Source organism: Pituophis catenifer, unplaced genomic scaffold, assembly GCF_029215685.1.
Source record: "Pituophis catenifer annectens isolate HBS135680 unplaced genomic scaffold, rPitCat1.0.hap2 SCAF_2, whole genome shotgun sequence".
NCBI lineage: Eukaryota > Metazoa > Chordata > Lepidosauria > Squamata > Colubridae > Pituophis > Pituophis catenifer.
In genome coordinates this window covers 32,367,695-32,389,789 of record NW_027256882.1, presented here as the reverse complement: position 1 = coordinate 32,389,789, position 22,095 = coordinate 32,367,695, and the positions used below count along the sequence as shown (strand labels likewise).

General features: G+C 41.1%; 1 protein-coding gene across 1 annotated transcript; it reads right to left on the bottom strand.

The window, feature by feature from the left end:
• Positions 1–205: 205 nt before the first annotated feature.
• Positions 206–21,609, bottom strand: LOC139309311 (zinc finger protein RFP-like). The gene is made up of 7 exons (XM_070933365.1): positions 21,187–21,609; positions 15,917–16,012; positions 12,545–12,772; positions 6,438–6,460; positions 3,983–4,092; positions 3,388–3,420; positions 206–717 (listed from the first exon to the last, which is right to left on the bottom strand). Exons 1-7 carry the CDS (start codon positions 21,607–21,609, stop codon positions 206–208), a joined length of 1,425 nt encoding a protein of 474 aa, XP_070789466.1.
• Positions 21,610–22,095: the final 486 nt, after the last annotated feature.

The following is a 22,095-nucleotide window of genomic DNA, read 5'->3' as shown; positions in this document are numbered from 1 at the left end:
TAAATAATAAACTCTTGGCAGGCAGCCACTAGGTTGTTGCCAAGTTCCGTTATCATTAGGAAAAGGATTTTGCCAACTGGTTTGGTCTTTACCTCTTGAACGTCTGTCGGTGTGTGTGCGTGTGGTTGGGGACAGAACAAAGACACCCTGAGCCTATCAATGTTAGAAACATCTGGAATTCTTACAGGGGCCCCACTGGAAGGTCTCATTGGCAAATACTGAGCTGGGCGCATGACCCCAACCAAAAGAATGGAAGAACGATCTCCCCTGGAAACGAAGTTGTTGAATAGAGCAGAGTTCCAGTCTCAGCATCAAAAAATGAAATCTTCCCCGCAGCAGAGTTGAGACACACCCGGATTCTTTTTAATTTCTTGTCCGGGATGTGAGGAAGAGGATTAGGTGGGAGGGAGAATCTGTAATTATCATCCCATCTTCCCAGCATACTGAACCCTTCTTCTGTATTGAAGGAGAACAAATCCTTCCTTTTCACACTCTTCCGAGAAATCCCCACTGCCCATTCTTTCTGACTCTCTATGTTGACTTCCCAGAAATGCCGGCCCTCCTTGAATTCTTCACGTCCCAACACCACAGCCAGTAAGTCAAATCTTTCAGGATTCTTGGGCAATTCTTGACAATATTCGTGTAGTTCCGCTGTTTTACCATCCAGGAACAGGGTGAGTTGGGAATGAGCTGTGTTTGGATCCAGGGTTATGTTTGCTGTTTATGGAGAGAGGAAGAAGATCAAGAAAGGGAAGCAAAGTAGCTTTAATCTGAAATAGAAATACCCAACCCTAAAAACAAAATCACACGAATCAAATTCTCCCTCAGTTAAAAGGGATCTCATCTTGAACGAGAACTCTTTTCTTAATCCAGATTTTAACTGGGGCTTATTTTTTGGGTAGGGCTTATATTACAAGCATCCTGAAAAAATCACCCTAGGGCTTATTTTCTGGTTGAGTCTTATTTTCGGGGAAACATGGTGTATGGCCTTGTTTCAGTGAGGGGATCCGGCAGCTCCCCTTCACATTGGGGCATATGGAAGGGGCAGATGAGCTAGGAAACAGGCAACAAGAATTTTTCTGAAGGACAAGCTTTCCTTTTATTATTATTATTATTATTATTATTATTATTATTATTATTATGTATTTATTTATTTATTTATTTATTTATTTATTTAATTTCTATACCGTCCTTCTCCCAAAGGACTCAGGGCGGTGCACAGCCAACAGTAAAACAAATCCAAATACAAAATTTAAAAACATTTTAAAAACATATTAAACAATTGGCCTTAATCCTTAAAAATAAACCCCAATTAAAAATCATGTCTAGGCCAGCCCAGCTTGTTGGAATAATAGCGTCTTGAGGGCACGGCGCAAGGTGCGTAGGTCAGGGATCCTCCGTATCTCCGGGGGCTTTAACATTACTGTGCCTCTGAAGACTTTACAGTCTGGCCAGCAATGCCGTTATGTAGGATGCCAGAGATGAGTCTTCCCTTCAACTACGTTATTTGCCCCAATATTGTTGGTCATTATCATTCACTATTAGTTATATCTTTTTTATCTTTTATTAACAATGTCAGACCTAGAAGTCATCTTTTACCTTTGAACCTTCAGGCCTGCCACAAATTCTACAGTGGAAAAATGGGAGGGGGGAATTGTATGGAGTGAAGAAGGTATGTAGTCAAAATAGAATTCTTTTAGAAAGTCAAGGCCAATGTGCCCTGCAGCTGTGCTGAGAAGAATGAGGAGGTATCTTCTGATCCGGAAGGTACCTGATTGGTGGGTATGATGGACATGTGGGTGATGGGCAAGGACTTGAACTTTCTTTTGGGTGAGGAAAAACCCGGAAGCTCTCAGATTCGGGTTTTCCCAGGTGTGCCAATATGACATCTCTAATAAAAGTTAGCTTGGAGGAATTTCAAGCCTCGGAGTTTGATTTCGTTGGGCGTGTTACTTGGAACCCTGACAAAATTTAACAGAGTTGGAAGCAACCTTGGAGGCCTTATAGTCAAACCCTGCTCAAGCAGAAGATCCTATACCATTTCAGACAAGTGGCTATCCAGTCTTTTGTTTAAAAACTGCAGTGATGGAGAACCCACAAGGTCTGGAGGCAAGTCTTGCCACTAGTTTATTGTTCTCACAGGAATTTCACCTTAATTCCAGGTTGCTTCTCTTCTTGATTAGTTTCCATTCATTGCTTCTTGTCCTGCCTTCTGGTGCTTTGGAAAATAGTTTGACAACCACCACCACCACCCTCTTCTTTGTGGCAGCCCCTCAAATATTGGAACACTATGGTATCATATCGCCTCTATCTAGTCCTTCTTTTCTCTCGACTAGCCAAACCCAATTCCTGCAATTATGCTTCCTATGTTTTAGCTTCCAGTCCCCTAATTATCTTTGTTGCTCTTGTGTAATAATACCAAGGCTTTATAAAGTGATACTAACATTTCACGTTATCATGACTCTATCCCTCTGTTTTATTTATTTTATTTTTATTTTATTAAATTTCTATACCGCCCTTCTCCTGAAGGACTCAGGGCGGTGAACAGCCGCAAGATAAAACACATAAATACAAAAATTTAAAATAAATTAAAAACGAATTAAATAATTTGGCTAAACAAATTTAAAATACCCCATAATTTAAAAACAAATTAAAATTTACATTTAAAAAGGGGAGAAGAACATTTAAAAAGGGGAGAAGATCCTGTTAATGCAGGACAGGGGAGGGGGGCATACAGAGAGAGGCCAGAGTTCTCTTACTGCATAGATGGGTTACATAAATAGGAGAGAGGAGGGGGGGTATACAGACAGACGGATAGACAGACAGGATATACATATACACACACACACACACACAATAAATGTACATAGTATATTTACTAAATATACTATATAAATAGAAACTCTATTTATATACCGTGTTTCCCTGAAAATAAGACCCTGTCTTATATTTTTTTGAACCCTGAAATAAGCACTTAGCCTTATTGCCATGCGCTCAAAAGCCCAATTGGGCTTATTATCAGGGGATATCTTATTTTGGGGGAAACAGGGTATAAAATTTATCTTGATTTATAAATACATTTATTTTTATTTATATATAAATTTATATATAACATACATTATATCTTTTCTATCACTAACTGACAAAATACGGGAGGGAGAGAAAAAATTTCAATGAGCACTTCCTTCCTGACTCTTAGGGAGGTTCAGAGAGTTATCTTAAATGATTGGGGGCTTTTTAACTAGATAAATTCTGGTTGCTGGTAACAAACAGAAACCCTCTTTATGGGCGCTCCAAAGGAGTCTAGGTCTCCATTTTCACTAAATGATCTGGCCGAGAGAAAATCAGCCCACTTTGCTTTCACCAATTCCCCTCCCCCAGGGTTACCTTTCTGAAGCTGAAGACCAGATAGCAAAGTATCTGAAAAGACAATAGGAAAAGAAGTAAGCATTGCTCTCTCATGTACAACACAGATCTTACAAAAATAACATGAAACATACTCTTCAGTTAAATTTTACAGATATTTATTTGTGTGCATCTTATCATGCAATTGGATCTTTTAATGCTGAAATCAGTTTTTCATGGAGGAAGAAACAGTAACATTTGGTCACATATCATCATCATCTTCTTTTAATGACCCCATAATCCCTTGGGGGGTGGACTCTGGGCAACTGAATGGAGCTGAGTATTTACTGGCCGGATGCCCTTCCTGTCGCCAATGCAGAGTTATATTTTCATTGCGCCCAGAGAGAGAAATATCTGCCTCTACTTAGGATCAAACTCACAGCCTCCTGATTGTGAGGTGAGAGCTCCACCTCTAGGCCACCGCACCGCTCGTTCGACTATGTATAAGCAGATCAAATGTTTAAATTGGCTTGAACTCTCAGAATTTCTCAGAAAATTCACTGCTGCCCTCAACTAAAATCTTGACATGCGTCAACTGGGTGACTGTAGGAGTTAGCACAAAATCTTCACGTATTACCTTTAAAGTGTTTCGTGATTTCTTCCAGGATGTGATTGATATCATAGACGTCCCAAATTCTCCACTTTAGGGCAGGTTGAAAAGATGAACAGTTCGCAATATTTTCCTCACTGGAGAAATGAAACAATGTTAGCCTTCAGTCCACCCCGTCAAAAATTCCCTTGCATAGGTTGGAAACAAACGACAGAATCTTAAAGGTATAGCAGAAGACGCAGAGTAGAAGATGTTTTGGAGAGAAGATTCCTGATGAGCACAACATTTTCCAGAAATAAACAAATTTCAGTTTCCTTCCTCTCTTCCTAAATGCAGAAGACATTTTAAATAATGACTATCATCAACAGAGCTTTTTCAAGGTTTACCCACCTCCATCCGTCTGAGGTGGGTAAAATGAGGACCCAGACTGTTGGGGGCAATATGCTGACTCTATAAACCATTTAACGAGAGCTATAAAGAACTGTGAAACAGTATATAAGTCTAAGTGCTATTGCTATTACTATTCTTGCCTATGTTGTCCTAGTAATGGTTTTCGATTGCAACTTGGGGTTGCAATCATCATCTCACCCACTTTTTTTCTCCAGATGAAAGGTGTGCAACTTTGCAGGATGCAATCTGGGTCGGTCACTGAAGCCAAAGTTTTATTCTTCCAAGCTTTTGGACTCATGCTGGAGCCCATCCTGAGGGAACTTCTCTCTTACCAGAATGTGTAGATGTGTCATGCCCACGTTAGAGCCTGAATCTGCGGAGAAGGATGAGCCGGAGCTACAGCCAATGGAGATCGAGGAGGCAGCTTCATTGGTTTCAGAGGAATGTGGGGAGGAGCAGGCTGAGGCAGCCCAGGGCCCCTCAGGATTGGGACGGCTTGTTAGCAAGGAGGAATGGGGGCAGGATGACCAAGAGAGGGCAAGCACTGGACCTGAAGAGTGATGGAGCTCAGGCGATGAGCAAGGACCTCTCCCTCCTGATCCCTGAGCATGGAGAGTAGAGAGAAGACTGGAACAGCACAGGCTGACCCGACGACTCGGGAGGAGAGCGCCCCGCCCCGCCCCGCTTCACAAGGTACACCTGGGCCTGAGATTTAAGGAAATGCTGTGGGGAGGGGCATTTGTCAGGAACAAACGCCGAATTGGTAGAGTTTAGTGTGCCAGTACAGACATTTGGAGTTTGCAGGACTGCTTGCTTCTTCCTTACTTGTGGACTCAGTGCCTTCTTCCTGACTTTGTGGACTCAGTACCTTGTTCCTGATGTTGTGGACTCATTGTTTGTTCCTTGGTTTGTGGACTCATTGTTTGTTCCTTGTTCCATGGATTCATTTCCCTGTTCCTTTGTTTTGCTGGATTGGGCGCAGCCAAAGGCTGCCATGTGTGTGAGCGCACACTTTGCTCTGGAACTTGCCAAAAGATGGTAGGATTGAGGAGACATTTTGAGCATTGAAGGGGAGTTTGAACTCTCAGCTGGCTGTGTGACCTTCGTGACTTGTCCCCGGTCATCACAACATGTGCAGAGAGAAATTCCCTGAAGATAGGCTCCAGCACAAGTCCAAAAGCTTGGAAGACTAAACCTTTGGCCCCAGTGACCGACCCAGATTGGAACCTGCAACATTATCCTGAGACACGTATACATCTGCCTTCATTCATGGTGTATGACTTTTTCCAAGCCAAGGACTAGTCAGTTTCTGGACAACTGTAATCATGAAGTTGGGACAAAAACAAATGTTGATTTAATTGCTTTCATGTTTGATTTGAATTCAAGGCAGGTCATTCCATTATTATCTGGCTATGGATTTGACCATTTTCCCTGTCTCATTTAAAGATACAATAGATTATTTTTGGAGATCTCCAAAACTGGAGCAACATCCAAGGTTTTCAGGGGCCACATGTGCCCATCGTCATGAATAGACATTGCTGGTTTTGCTCTGCTCTGTTGTTGCAATGAAATAGGAGTTCGATGCCCCACAAAATATGCCACTAAGGGTCTCCTTGCTTAAAATGAACATGGAGGACCAACAACAGGTGCATCAATATCCCTTTCTCTACAGGTAGTCCTCAACTTACAACAGTTCATTTAGTGTCCGTTCAAAGTTACAACAGCACTGAAAAAAGTGACTTATGACCGTATTTCATACTTATGACTCATATTTATGATGGTTGCAGTGTCCCGGGGTCATGTGATTCTCTTTTGTGACCTTCCTACAAGCAAAGTCAATGGGGAAGCCAGATTCACTTAACAACCATGTTACTAACTTAACAACTGCAGTGATTCGCTTAACAATTGTGGCACCAAAGGTCGTAAAATGGGGCCAAATTCACTTAACAAATGTCTCACTTAACAACAGAAATTTTGGGCTCAGTTGAGGTCGTAAGGTGAGGACTACCTGTAATAATAAATAATAATAAATAAAATAAAATAAATAATAAAATAATAATAAATGGGGAACGAAAAGATGGGATCCACTTACGTCTGCAAGCTGTTTAAGATTTCCTGGAGGGAGAAGAGAAAGAAAATAAGTAATGCCATGAGTAGGAATTGAAAGAATTCTGCCAGAGTTTTTGCTGAATTTTGTTGGCAATTAAACTCTTCATTCATTCGCTTATTTATTCATGCGTGAAATTTAAAGGGCCATCTAGCTAGCAAAAGGAACTCTGCGGAGTAAACAAGGATATAACACAATCAAAGTCACTTTGGAAAAAGAAGAAGAGACAAACTCGAGGCCCCATGTAGAATCTCAACACTCACAGATCACACATAACCACCCTAGAGTTTCATTCACACCCTGCCCTCAGTGCTTGGGGGAAAGCCAGGTCTTCACCACCTTCTAAAGTCCAAGAGGGAGACTTCTAGGGTCTTCCCTAAAAATGATAGGCTGAAGATGGTGAAATTCATCCAAATACAGTAGAATGAAGAGCCAGCAAGTAAACCAACTCTTCATAATTCCTCCTAGGACAAGGAGAGGACTTGAGATTGCCCATGAGTACTTCAGACAGCTGCTCCTTGTTAGAAGACAGCAAAATAGTGGCCTCCAGTGAATTTAAAAGGACTGGGAGATGTTCAAATAGCTATCTTGCTCAACTCATGGTTGGTACTCTTTGAAAGGAAACTGGGTTTCTTTCTAATCACTTTCAGAAATTACTTGTCAATTGCTTTTTCAGCTGTTAGAAATCTTTGGATCAACAAATCTGACAATATCAGGTGAGTCTCCTTCAATCCTTAGTAAAAGAAGTCTTAAATACAAGTTTAAGGACTAAATATACTGTATGTATGTATGTGTGTGTGTGTGTGTATATATATATATATATGTATGTATGTATGTATGTATGTCTTTGGTTATTCGGGTTTTTCCCGCGTAAAATTGGAAGTGTCTTGGCGACGCTTCGACGAAGTCTCATTCGTCATCTTCAGGCTGGTGTTTTCGGCTTCGTGCTTCTAGGAGCACGAAGCATGAAGCCGAGAACAACAGCCTGAAGATGACAAATGAGACTTCGTTGAAATGTCACCAAGACACTTCCAATTTTACGCGGGAGAAAACCCGAATAACCAAAGACCTACATACAAACACCCGCGAAAACCTCAGAAAACTATATATATATATATATATATATATATATATATATATATATATATATATATGTATGTAGGTAGGTAGGTAGGTAGGTAGGTAGGTATGTAGGTAGGTAGGTAGGTAGGTCGGTCGGTCTTTGGTTATTCGGGTTTTCTCCCGCGTAAAATTGGAGGTTTCTTGGCAACGTTTCGACGAAGTCTCATTCGTCATCTTCAGGATGGTGTTCTCGGCTTCGTGCTTCTAGGAGCAATGTGTGTGATTGCAGCTGTTTCTTCCTTTTAATTGCCAGTGGGGGTGTGAACTGATTGGGTGGGAGCTTGGCTGTGTTCTGATTGGGCGGAGGTGTGTTCTGATTGGTTGGGGGTTTGGCTGTGCTCTGATTGGATGGGGGGTTGGCTGTGCTCTGATTGGATGGGTGTGTGTTCTGTTTAGGTGGGGGCTTGGTTGTGCTCGGGTTAGTCTGAGTAGCAGGGGGATTTGAGCTGGTGAGCTGTGTTGCTGTTGTTTGGCTTCGTGTTCGTGGCCGTGCCATCTCTTCATGGTGGGTGTCAGTCTGCTTCAAGTATGGATTGGAGGGGTTTAAAGGTGGGTAAATCACCCGGGGTAGATGGATTAGGAACAGAATTTTATAAAATATTCAAAACATTATTGGTACCGAAATTATTAAAGCTGTATAATGAAATATTAGAAGGGGAAAAGATTCCAGAATCATGGGAGCAGTCGTTAATAATATTAATATCTAAACCAGACAAGGATCTGACGCTCCCTGACTCATACAGACCTATATCATTAATAAATCAAAATGCAAAATTTTTTTCAACTATTTTAGCAAGAAGAATGAATAATTTTATAGGTAATTATATAAGGGAAGATCAATGTGGATTTGTAATGGGCCGACAAATGCATAATTTGGTTGGTAGAGTGTTAAATATAATTCAGGAGATTAAAAATTTAAAGCTTAAAGCGGGGATACTAGCCTTAGATATTTTTAAGGCCTTCGATTGTGTGAACTGGCAAGCATTAAAGATGGTAATAGATAGAATGGGGTTTGGAAACAAATTTAAAGCTGTAATAGATCAATTATATTCTCGGAATTCTGCCTTAGTGGTGGTGAATGATGGTGTTACAGACAAAATACAACTAGCCAGAGGAACAAGGCAAGGGTGCCCACTCTCACCTGTCCTATTTGTATTGGTTATGGAACTATTGACTAACGCATTAAGAGATGACGGGGAGATAGAAGGGATAGGTAAGATAAAACTAAATATGTTTGCTGATGATACATTGTTAACAGTTAAGAATATAGTAGATAAAATGGAAAGAAATGGATGGCATCTAAAAGATTTTGAAGAAGTAACTGGATTAAGAATAAATTGGTCAAAATCTGAGTTGATGCTGTTTAATTATACTAAAAGGGAAGAGAAGGATTGGGAAGGGAAGGGAAGGGAAGCGAAATGAGGATTAAAGAACACATTAAATACCTGGGAGTTAGAATTACAAAAAATCTGGAGAAGTTAGAAAAGGAAAATCTAGGCAGCTTAAAGAAGGAGATTTTGGAAAGTTTGAATAAATATAAAAGGTTGAATTTATCATGGTTTGGAAGAATTGCTTTAGTAAAAATGAAGAGTTTAGCAAAGATTAATTTTGTTTTTAGGTTGCTACCAATAAGAATATCAGAATTAGAGTTAAAGAGTTGGCAGAATATACTGAATAACTATTGTAATGGGAATAAGAAAGCAAGGATAAATAAAAATAGGTGGTATCTAAGCCAAAAAAAAGGGGGTTTAGGACTCCCAAATATTAAATTATATTATGTCGCTAATAGGCTTAGACATGTTATAGAGGCAATTTTAGGAATAGGAGAATTGGAATGGTTGGAAGATAAATCTAAAATTAAAACCAAATTAGAATGGAAGCTGGAAAATATATTTTTTATGGAAGGTGGAAAGAAATGGGCTGAAAGTATAAGCAATCCTCTCCTAAAGCTTCATTGGGAAATTTGGAGTAAATATAAAGGGAGTTTGCTTCCGAAGAACTCTCCATTATCACCGGTAGTAATCTTGGAAAAGTTCCCAGGGAATTTGAAGAATAAAGTGAATAAAATTTTAAAAGAGAAAAATAAAATGAAACTAAAGGAATGGTTAGAAGGAATGAGGACACGTGGGGAATTGGAAGAGGTTTTAGGAGGAAAACGGTTGTCTTGGTTAAATTACAGCCAAGTGGAACATTGGACTAAAAACTGGATAAGAGAAAATGGAGAGTGTAGAGAGTTAACGAGGTTCGAGGAATTAACTGAAAAAAATGAAACTGTAAAGGAAGAAAATAAAGGGATAAAAGGCTTAATGAGTGGAATTTATAAAATATTGTTGGAGGAAGAGGAGAGGGAAAATTTAGGAAAGATGGTATGGGAAACCGATTTGAAGATACAAATAGGGCAACAGAGTTGGGAAGGAATTTGGCAACAAAGAGTGTTGAGAAATATGTCAATAAGAATAAAAGAGAATTATTATAAAATGGTATGGAGATGGTACTTAACTCCGGTTAGATTAAACAATATGAATCAGCACTATTCAGATAACTGTTGGAGAGGTTGTGGGGGAAAAGGAACATATTTACATATGTGGTGGGATTGTAAATTTGTGCAAAAATTGTGGAAGATGGTGTTTAAGGAGATGGAAGAAATTGTAGGAATAAAGGTAGAAGAGGCACCAAAGGTAGCATTACTCTCACTATTGGAAGATATAAAGTGTAAAAAAGAAACTAAAGAGTTGATAATAAATTTGTTGACCGCAGCAAGGTTAATGATTTCTAGGAACTGGAAGATACGAGGTGATTATTGTTTGGAAGAATGGTATAAGGAAGTATGTGATATTGTGATATTGCCATAAATGATAAACTGACATGTAATATTAAAGTAAGGAGGGGCACAATGAAAGTGAATGAATTCAATGGAATTTGGAAACAGTTCCTAATATATGTGTTTTCTGGAGGAAGGGGGATACCACCACCAGAAGAAGCTTTAAGATTTTGGAAGCAGGAATGATCCCGAGGGGTGGAGGAGCACTTGTTGACTGTTTGTATTGTGTATATTGTTTTATATTATATATTATGATTTATGTATGTTAATTTTATTAATAAAAAATTCATAAAAATTAAAAAAAAAGAATATTGTAAAGCAGTTCCAGTGGCTAATCACCCAAATATACATTTTTCCAGAAAAAAAGAATTAATGTTCTTGCCATACGTGAGCCTTGGTGGCGCAGTGGTTAGAATGCAGTATTGCAGGCTACTTTGCTGACTGCCGGCTGCCGGCAGTTCGACAGTTTAATTCTCACCGGCTTAAGGTTGACTCAGCCTTCCATCCTTCCAAGGTCAGTTAACTGAGGACCCAGATGGCTGGGGGCACTATGTGGACTCTGTAAACCACTTAGAGAGGGCTGCAAAGCAGAGGTTCCCAACCTGTGGGCAATGGCTCACTACTGGGCCGCAGCCTATTTGCAACTAGGCAGCGTGAGTGACTGGCTGGAGCCCCACTCAAGCGAACATCACAGGTACTTGCGGCCCCACTTGCCTGAGCAACAAGTGCTCACACCTGCCCCTCCCACAAAACCATCCTCTCTTTCCCCCCTCCCCCCTGTGCCAGGCCGCCAACCCAAAAAAGTTGGGGAACTCTGCTGTAAAGCACTATGAAGCGACATATAAGTCTAAGTGCTATTGCTATACATGCAAACTATTCTCTTTCCCACTGAAAATATTCATGTAAGGTTGTTACCGCTGCAATTCGACGTACAGGATAATCCTCAACTTACAACCAGTTACTTAGTACCGTTCAGTTACAACTGACCTGAAAAAGGGGACTTAGGACCTGCATTTAAAGTTCTGATGATTGAGCCCCCTCTGCAGTCAGGGGTCTGAATTTCGGGAACTTGACAACATGGCCACATTGATGGACGTTTTACAGGCGGTCCTCCAGTTATAACAGTTCATTTAATGACCGTTCGAAGTTACAAAAGCGCTGAAAAAATTGACTTGTGACCATTTTTCACACTTAGGACCTTTGTAGTATCCCCATGATCATGTGATCAAAATTAAGATGTTTGGCAACTGGTTCGTATTTACAACCATTGCAGTGTCTCTGAGTCACGTGATTTTGCAATCTTCTGACAAGCAAAATCAATGGGGAAACCAGGTTCACCTAACAGCCACGTTACTAATTCAACAACTGCAGTGATTCACTTAACAACTGTGGCCAGAAAGATCGTCAAATGGGGCAAAGCTCATTTAACAAATGTCTCACTTAGCAACATCAATTTTGTGCTCAATTGTCATTGTAAGTTGAGGACTACCTGTACTACAATTTTGCCAAAACCGATATTTAACTTCCAGATTTTGGCAAAACCAAGACCATAGCAAACCGTTAATTCAACTCATGATGTGGATTTACTTAACAACCATGGTGATTTGCTAAACCACCACCACAAAAAAGGTCATAAACCCAGGTTGAATTTATTTTACAATGGTTGTGACTTCTGAACATAATGGGCAGGCTCCGTTACGGCCATATGTCAAGGCCTATCTGCACAGCAGAGGTGGGTTTCAGCAGGTTCTGACCAGTTCTGGAGAACCGGTAGCGGAAATTTTGAGTAGTTCAGAGAACCGGTAGTAAAAATTCTGACTGGCCCCACCCCCATCTATTCTCTGCCTCCCAAGTCCCAGGTGATCGGGAGGAAATGGGGATTTTGCAGTATCCTTCCCTTGGAGTGGGGAGGGAATGGGAATTTTGCAGTAATCTTTCCCTGGAGTGGGGTGGGAATGGAGATTTTACAGTATCCTTCCCCTGCCATGCCCACCAAGCCACGCCCACCAAGCCACACCCACCGAACCGGTAGTAAAAAAAATTGAAACCAATCACTGCTGCACAGCAATGTAGAAGGAAAGCAACCTTATCATTTAAACCTTTCCTTGAAATGGCAACAAGCAAATACACCAAAGAACTCTGTTCCTACCGTAAAGAGTTCATCGTTGGGCTGCTGAGAATTTTTTATCTTCTGGATGATCCTTTCATAGAGCGAAAATTCCTGAGAATAGAAAGCCGTGAAGGAATCTCTTTTTCTGATTATCTCCTCCTCTACTTCTACCATCTCGGCCAGGAATTGTTTTTCTTGGTCTTCCAGGAAGTGGTGAAGACCTTTGAACAGAGATGTCGCCTTTTCTCGCTCCACTTTTATGTGTCTCTGCAGAAATAGATAAACAGATAAATAGACAAAAAAGGGCTGCAAGTATGGAGTGGGTAGAGCTAAAATCGGGGATTCAGAGATAGCAAGAGCATAAATCCCTTGTCGTGATTCTAACTCTTCTCCCTTTCAATTATAAATTAATAATAACAGCTTTTTCAAAAGGCAACTGGACTTACTTTCGTTTTTCCTTGAAGACGTTTCACTTCTCATGCGAGGTTCATCAGTTCTGACTGAATGGTAGAGAATGGAAGGTTCGCGCCCATAGAGAGGGCCTACTCAGGGTGCCGTCGGCTAGACAGTGGCGGCTGGCGGCCCCCAGGGGTAGAGCCTTCTCGGTTGGGGCGCCCACCCTCTGGAATCAACTCCCCTTGGAGCTCCGACTAGCGCCTGACCTTCGCACCTTCCGCCGGGAATTAAAAACTTGGCTTTTCAAATCCCTTGACCTGGTCTGATGATGGGGTTTTAAGGGGTTTAATGGGTTAATTTTAAATTTTTTAGATTTTAGTCTTTATTTTTATTGTGGCTTGTGTTTTATTGTTGGTGAGCCGCCCTGAGTCCATTGTGAGATAGGGCGGCATATAAGCCGAATAAAATAAATAAATAAATAAATAAATAAATAAATAAATAAATAAATAAATAAATAAATAAATAAATAAATAAATTAATTAATTAATTAATTAATTAATTAATTAATTTATATTCCTTCCAGATATCTGGTCATTAGCTGTCTTTCTGGGAGCCATTGAGGCCACTTGGAGGCTTATCTGTGCCCTCAGGGTCACCTGAATAGTGCAAAAGGATGTGGAAATGGGTGCCACACCCATTTGCTCTATTCAGATGACTGTGAGGGCACAGATAAACCTCCAAGTGGAAATGGGTGTCCACACCCAAAATAGTGCAAATGGGTGTCCAGATGATTGCAAAGAATATTAATCCTTCCATCCTCCACCATTCATTCCAAACTGAAGAAGCTTCTTTGATGAAAAGCGAAGCATCTCCAAGGAAAAACGAAGTCCAGTTGCCTTTTGAAAAAGCACGTTTGGAATAACCATGATCCGGATGACTCAGAATCTCCATAGACTCAACGGGTGGATAAAAATGTCAAATCTAGGTCTACCTATCTGGCTGATTGCATGACCCATCAAAATAATAAATGACTGTGGCAAAAGAAAGCTAAGATAGTACTGTAGAACGTTGGCGCCCACCCCTCTCCTAGAAAAATGAAATAATTTGGGGAATATTTAAAAAGGGCAGAAGATTATATCTCCTTAAAAGAGAAATAAAAATCTTAAGGGAGACAGAAACTCAGAGCCCCAGCTCCCTCCCCCCCCCCACAGCAGATATTTTGTGCCCATTAAGAAAGTGATGGCTAACCTTTTTGTCTTTCTGTGCCGAAAGCGCGCGCACATGCACAACAGCGCATGTGCGTGTGCCCACACCCATAATACAATGCGTGCACGACACCCCTCCATGCATGCGTGCGCTGCACTCTCCCCCACCCCCACCCTTGCATGCCTACACTGTTACAGGTGTTATGTCTGCCTTGTATGCGGCTTTATTCCTCTCTAGCATTCATCTCCATTGTTCAGTGATGCATTTCCTGCCTCTTTAGGATTTACCTTTATCTGCTCCTGTGAGGCACTTCCTGTTCCTGTTGGATATATATATGTGTGTGTGTGTATCCCTAAAAGGGTAGAAGCGACGTTTCGGCAGAATCCCATCTGCCATCATCAGGCTTATGTCAGCAGTCATATATATGTTCTCGATGGCTTGTATAGTGTTTTAACTGCATTTTGATTAAACAACAGCACTGCAGAGACCCGAAAATCAGGCGGCTGGTGGGAGGCGCGCGCACAGAGCTCAGCTGGGGTGAGAGCTCACGTGCCAGCAGAGAGGCCTATGTGTGCCACCTGTGGCACCCGTGCCATAGGTTCGCCATCACGGGGCTAGGCCATCCTATCTACAAAATAAAAGACCTTCAGCTCCAGGATGATGGGATGAAGACATGAGCCTTCAAGACATAATAGGATTAACCCACTACCATCCAGCAGCAGAGCTCACTACATTGCACAAACGCCTAAGGACATTGCATCACCCTTCAAACATCAACCAAACGTAGCTCAGACAACCTATAGAGCCAACTATGACCCCTACAACAGCCAATAGAATACATGTTTTTGCACAGGAACAGGAAATTCAAGTGCAAAGTCCAAAGAAGGTATTTAAAAAAACCCACTCTCCACTCCATGTGGAGTCAGCTGCACCAGAACCACAAATATGTGGTCCTGTTCATTAATAAATGGACACTCTTTCCAATCAGCCTCCAGCCTCCATTTTGTCTCCACTGCCTTTCTCCCATCTTGGAACTGAGCCAGATGGATATTTCTTCCAACAGTACCAATAGTCATAGGTACCTTAGGCGCAATCCCAACATATCTGGAGCACTTAACATCATTGGCCATTGACAAAATTCACCATCATCCATTGCAAAAGACAGCTTTACTTGGAACATCTTATATTCTGTGACGATCCCTTTGAAGCATCAAATAACACCTGTCTATTTCAGGTCCTTAGGAAGGTCTCGATAGGTGGACAAAAATGTTAAATTCAGTATAAACATATAGCTGACTGTGAAACCAATCATAATAATCATACATATTTGCCTATCACTACAGATAGTCCTCAACTTACAACAGTTCGCTTAGTGACCATTCAAAGTTACAACGGCATTGAAAAAAGTAACTTGTACCATTTTTTACACTTATGACCATTGCGGCATCCCCATGATCATGTGATCAAAATTCAGACACTTGGCAACTGACTCATATTTATGACAGTTGCGATGTCCCAGAATCACGTCCTCCCCTTTCACGACCTTCTGACAAATAAAGTCAATGGGAAAACCAGATTCACTTAACAACCATTTTACTAATTTAAGAACTGCAGTGATTCATGTTAACAAATGTGGCAAGAAAAGTCATAAAATGGGGCATTTAATAAAAACTCAATAAATTTCTCACTGAGCAACATAAATTTCGGGCTCAATTTTGGTTGTTGGTTGAGGACTATCTGTATTTCTAATCACAATGTGGCTTTAAGTCTTTTTTTTTTTTCATTCACTTGGTGGGGACAACTACTTACCAGCAAGTCCTTGCTTTCCTTCTCTCCGCCTGACTGACGTGCCAAAATATTTTGTTTTCCCTCCTTCAGCATCTCCAGAAAATTGTCAATGAATTCCTAGGGAGAAAATGACAAACAAGATTTAATATATCTTTGGAAGTCAGCTTATTGGTGTGAAGGTTTGATTATTAGAAAGGGTAGATTAAGGAAAGAAGGAAATTATGTGGTAATTTGAGAGAGAGGAAGTAAAATATCAATGTACAGTACAGTACTCGAAATTGCTATAAAGACCAGAAACCATTTCTTTATACACTTCCTTGTTACTTTCCTGTAGGAAGTTAGCACCCACCCTTTTCCTAGAAGAATGAAATATTTTGGGAAATATTAAAAAGGCAGAATATTATGTTTCCCTGGATGAGAAATGGAGAAGCACCTTCTAAAGACAAAGCAGCTTCCTGCCTTTCCCCCCCCCTCCCCACACACACACACACCTTTGTGCTCTGTAGGGCAACCCGGGGGTCAGTAACTGAGGCGAGACCAGGTAAAGTCAAACGAGGCGAGGACCTCGTCATAAGAACGAGGACTCAACACTTTGTTAATGGGCCATTAAGGCCTCAGCCAAGCTCACTCAATGGTAAGGTGACCAGATTTTAACATTGGTAAAGAGGGACATTGTGGGCGTGGCTTATTTTGTGGGCGTGGCTAGCTGGTCATGTGACTGGGTGGGCGTGGCTAGCTGGTCATGTGACCGGGTGGCCATGGCTATGTGTATAGGGTAAGGTGAACAGATTTTAACATTGGTAAGAGGGACACCATTGTGGGCGTGGCTTATTGTGTGGGCGTGGCTTGGAGGCCATGTGACTGGGTGGGCGTGGCTAGCTGGTCATGTGACCGGGTGGCCATGGCTATATGTATAGGGACTACTCAGAGGGCTGGAAAGTCATTTCTGACAGGTCCTCACACTTTTGACTGGTCCTCATACTTATGACCATCCTCACATTTATGCCCGTGCAGTATTCTTAACAACCACGTCACTCATTTCACAACTGCTTCTCTTCACCATGATGACAAGATAGGGCAAAAATGTAAAATGTGAGGGCAGTCGTAAGTTCGAGGACTGGTCAAAAGTGCGAGGACCAGTCAAAAATAACTTTTTCAGCCCTCTGAGTAGTCCATATGCACAAAAGGACTAACCAGAGGGCTGAAAAAAGTCATTTCTGACAGGTCCTCGCACTTTTGACTGGTCCTCACACTTATGACCATCCTCACATTTATGCCCGTGCAGTATTCTTAACAACCACGTCACTCATTTCACAACTGCTTCTCTTCACCATGATGACAAGATAGGGCAAAAATGTAAAATGTGAGGGCAGTCGTAAGTTCGAGGACTGGTCAAAAGTGCGAGGACCAGTCAAAAATAACTTTTTCAGCCCTCTGAGTAGTCCATATGCACAAAAGGACTAACCAGAGGGCTGAAAAAAGTCATTTCTGACAGGTCCTCGCACTTTTGACTAGTCCTCACACTTATGACCATCTTCACATTTATGCCCGTGCAGCATTCTTAACAACCATGTCACTCATTTCACAACTGCTTCTCTTCACCATGGTGATAAGATAGGGAAAAAAACGTAAAATGTGAAGACAGTCGTAAGTTCAAGGACTGGTCAAAAGTGCGAGGACCAGTCAAAAATAACTTTTTCAGCCCTCTGAGTAGTCCATATGCACAAAAGGACTAACCAGAGGGCTGAAAAAAGTCATTTCTGACAGGTCCTCGCACTTTTGACTGGTCCTCACACTTATGACCATCCTCACATTTATGCCCGTGCAGCATTCTTAACAACCATGTCACTCATTTCACAACTGCTTCTCTTCACCATGGTGATAAGATAGGGAAAAAAACGTAAAATGTGAAGACAGTCGTAAGTTCGAGGACTGGTCAAAAGTGCGAGGACCAGTCAAAAATAACTTTTTCAGCCCTCTGAGTAGTCCATATGCACAAAAGGACTAACCAGAGGGCTGAAAAAAGTCATTTCTGACAGGTCCTCGCACTTTTGACTGGTCCTCACACTTATGACCATCCTCACATTTATGCCCATGCAGCATTCTTAACAACCATGTCACTCATTTCACAACTGCTTCTCTTCACCATGATGACAAGATAGGGCAAAAATGTAAAATGTGAGGACAGTCATAAGTTCGAGGACTGGTCAAAAGTGCGAGGACCAGTCAAAAATAACTTTTTCAGCCCTCTGAGTAGTCCATATGCACAAAAGGACTAACCAGAGAGCTGAAAAAAGTCATTTCTGACAGGTCCTCGCACTTTTGACTGGTCCTCACACTTATGACCATCCTCACATTTATGCCCATGCAGCATTCTTAACAACCATGTCACTCATTTCACAACTGCTTCTCTTCACCATGATGACAAGATAGGGCAAAAATGTAAAATGTGAGGACAGTCATAAATTCGAGGACTGGTCAAAAGTGTGAGGACCAGTCAAAAATAACTTTTTCAGCCCTCTGAGTAGTCCATATGCATTAAAGGATTACAGCAATAGAGAGGGATGAAGGAATGGAAATTAGAGTAGGAGTGAGGGTAAGAGAGGGAGGAAGAGAGGAGGAGAAGGAGAAAGAAAGAGGAAGTAGGGAGGAGAAAAAGAGGGTGGGGGGAAGAGAAAGTAAGAAGGAAAGAAAAGAGAGAGGTGGTAGGTTTGAGGAGAAAGATTGCTGTACAATAAAAAAGATGAAAGGGAAGAAAGCCAACCCCAAGCAAATATAAAGATATTAAGATAAAGAATGAATTGTTAAACTTTAAAGAATAAAAGAGAACAAATATGAATAAATAGCAATAATTAGAAACACACATACAAACATACAATGTATTTTCTTTGAACAGAATATTTGGCTGGTTCACAAATTTAAACAGCGTTTAGTCATTTCAATTAAATTTACAATTTCTATATTTCCTTTTTGCCATATTTATTCCTCATCTATTTTTTTAAAAAACCAATATTACCCTTCATCCTCATCTCTAATCTTAATCAAATTCAATTTTTCCCTTCTATTCTATATTATACCCCTTCCCATTGTCATCTATTTTTATATCCATCCTCACATTGTTTAATTATGTAATTATGTAATACAGTTGTTTAATACAAATTCAACATTTTAATATAAATCAATTAGTTATAAAACTATCTTTTTTGTATATTAATCAATATGAACATGAATATTCCAATTATTTCCATGCAATCCAATTTCTTACAAATCAATTAATTATATTTACCAATAATAATAAACCAAATAATTTCTCCCATATATTCCTCCGAACCACAACTTAACCATTTCTGCTTTCAACACAATATACAATTAATAGTATCTCAATTATTACAATTCCCTAGTTAAATACAGCTTTTTTTCCTTTGTGTTTTAAAATCTTGAAGTCTCCTCCTAAATTTCCCATTGTTTGCAGTTTTTCACCTACCTTTTTTGGGGAGGAAAAATAAAAATAAAAATAAATCTCTCTCTGCCTCATTTTGTCACGCTGCACCAAAGACCCTGGTTTCGGTTTCAGTTTCGGTTCTGAAGCTTAGCTAGGGGGAAAAAAAACTGCTTTACACTGATTGCCTGTAGGGCGGCCCTTTGAAGCCCCGGGGAAGAGTTTAAACAGTTTTTTTTTCTTCTAGCCATCAGCTGGGGCTCAAGAAAAATCGGGACTTTTTTGAAACGCCACGGGACGCGGGACAAATTGCTCAAAAGCGGGACTGTCCCGCCAAAAGCGGGACGTCTGGTCACCTTACTCAATGGGCCATCATCTGCAACACAATAGGACCCATCTAGCAACAGAAACTCACCACATGGCACCTGGGAAGATTGCATCAGCCAGCAAGGCTAGCTAAGACCCCCACCCCCTGGGAGTCTGACAAGCAATCAGGATACTCTTTCTGGACCCCAGGAAGTTCAAAGCTGAGAGGATATAAAACCCAGGGACTCATTGTGTCTAGGCCCTTTTCTGTTCAGGAACTCAAACCATGTGATCCTGTCCACCATTAAACCATCTTTCCAAGCAGTCTTTATGTTTCCAGTGTCTTTTTCCCCACTTGGAGCTGAACCCAGAATTCAGATATTTCTTCTTACATTCCTTTACTCTTTTTTTTTCCAATATTTGAATTGTTTCCGCTTTTTTAAACCTTTCTATGGTCAAAATTATATTTTAAAAAGAAACTAGCTTACTGGCTGAGCTCTCATCTTTTGGGCTGAGTCAAGTCAACACTGTATTTGAAGAATTCCTATCAAGCATTATATCCTCTTTATACTATCACCTATCTTGGTGGATCAGATCCATTTCATTTCACTCTCTGATTCAACTGGTTCAAATCCAAATATTGCTTGCAAGATGCTAAGATTTCTTACATCAGGCTTACAGGAAAACAAAAAGGCACACAAAGGCAGAACTATAGGTTTAAATCCAAATCTTTTGCGTTGGCGCTGCCATTTGCTTTTTTTAACCACAGACTAAGTACTCAGTGATCAAGCGTGCTCCTAGCTTTAATCACGTGTTGCAAAGAAAGAAAAACTTCCTTTTGCTTATTCAAGCTGTTTCCTTGCTCTTTATGCTGTTATACCCATTAAAAAAGACCCGCCTTTTCTCTCCACGAGATGGGGGTGGGAATGGTGCTTTTAATAAACTTGGTCATTTCTCATCTATTTCCCAGCAGTGTCTTCCTTTCCTTCTTTGGAAAGCACCAGGGCTGAGTATTTTCTCCAAGAAGATTCATTTGCACGCACATCGGGATTATTACTGGGGAAAGAGTCGCCCCGAATAGCAAAGATCACACGGATCTTTTAGCCCAATGGTGTCAATTGGTTTCGGAAATTAGATGCCAATGATTGCAATTTGCAACCTTTTTTTTGTTTTTTTTTAAGGTAAAGCAATTCTGCCCCGCAGCCCTAAAGGCATCCTCTAACCACCTTCTAATTGCGATTTTTTTAAAAAAAAAAAAAAGAAGCAAAAAAAAAAAGAAGAAAGCTGCAAAATAAATCACCGACAAATCGCGTTTTAAACGCCTCGCCAGCCAACAAAACAAACTGCAGCCAGCCGGCTTCGGATCACTTAATTGGAAATTGATTGCTCTCTTTGTTACTGAGCATGCGCATTGACGACCTTCCTCCCAATTCCCCCCCCAAATCATTCCCAGAAACCGGGATTGCGCGCGGTCCGAGTTTTGGTAAAGGAGGAAAAAAAGCAATCCGGATCCAAACGAGTAAGATTTTTTTTTTTTATTGCTCACCTTATTTGCATCGTTGGCTTTCTGCACGGTTGGGCTCCCATGGTTGCTGCTGTGCGGATTGGTGGTGCCGCAGATGTCACAGTGGAGGACTTGCACGGGTCGGTGGTACTTTTCACACAAGTTGCCTTTGCCTGACTTTTGTTTGGCCCGTCGGAACTTCTTCACGATCTCCACCACGTTGGCCAGCGACCGGTTGGGGATGATGTTTTGTCCGTGGTCGAAGGTTTTTCTGCACTGGGGGCAGGTGGTGCCGCTTTTCTCGGGTCCTTGGCAGTAGCTGCTCAGGCAGGTGCGGCAGAAATTGTGCCCGCACGTAGTTATGGTCACCGGGTCCTTGAAACCATTCAGGCAGATGGGACAAGTGACTTCGTCGCAGAGATCCCGCAGGGGATTCCCGGCCGCAGCAGCAGCAGCCGCCGCCATGACCGTCTCACTCCGGCTTGAAAAGTTTTAAAAAGTTCCTTTCCTTTTCGAATTCGATCCTTCGGGGAAAGTCCGCTTGGGAAACATAAACGGAGCAAATAAGGTGGGGTCGTTTGCGTAGCTTGCTCAGAAAAAGAAACAGCGACTTTAGAAGTCATCGCCATTCCCTGCTTACTCAGTATAGGAAATTTATTGTTTTTTTTCACGGGCTCAACGTTGACTCGTCCTTTCTTTTTTTGCAACCGTTGTATTAAATTATAGAATTAAATATACAGAAGCAAATAGTAGGACGAAGTGGGGAGGAGAAAGGGAAAAGAAAAGTGAGGAGGGGGAGGGAGAAAAGGGGGGGGAACCAACTTGACTTTCGACTCCCTCTGTTGCAGTAGAATGGAGCATTAAAACCGAAGCTCTAGACTTTTTTTTAACTTTTCCATCATAATATAAACTAGCTGTTTTTATAACAACAAAGCCTTCCGTCCTTCCGAA

Excerpts from the sequence above, each read along its gene's own strand:
- LOC139309311 (XM_070933365.1), bottom strand. The coding sequence starts at position 21,609 with ATGGCGGCGGCTGCTGCTGCTGCGGCCGGGAATCCCCTGCGGGATCTC. Across the intron at positions 4,093-6,437 it reads ATCTTAAACAGCTTGCAGAC|TGAGGAAAATATTGCGAACT; the intron begins GTAAGTGGATCC and ends TCATTTCTCCAG. Across the intron at positions 3,421-3,982 it reads AATCACGAAACACTTTAAAG|ATACTTTGCTATCTGGTCTT; the intron begins GTAATACGTGAA and ends TTGTCTTTTCAG.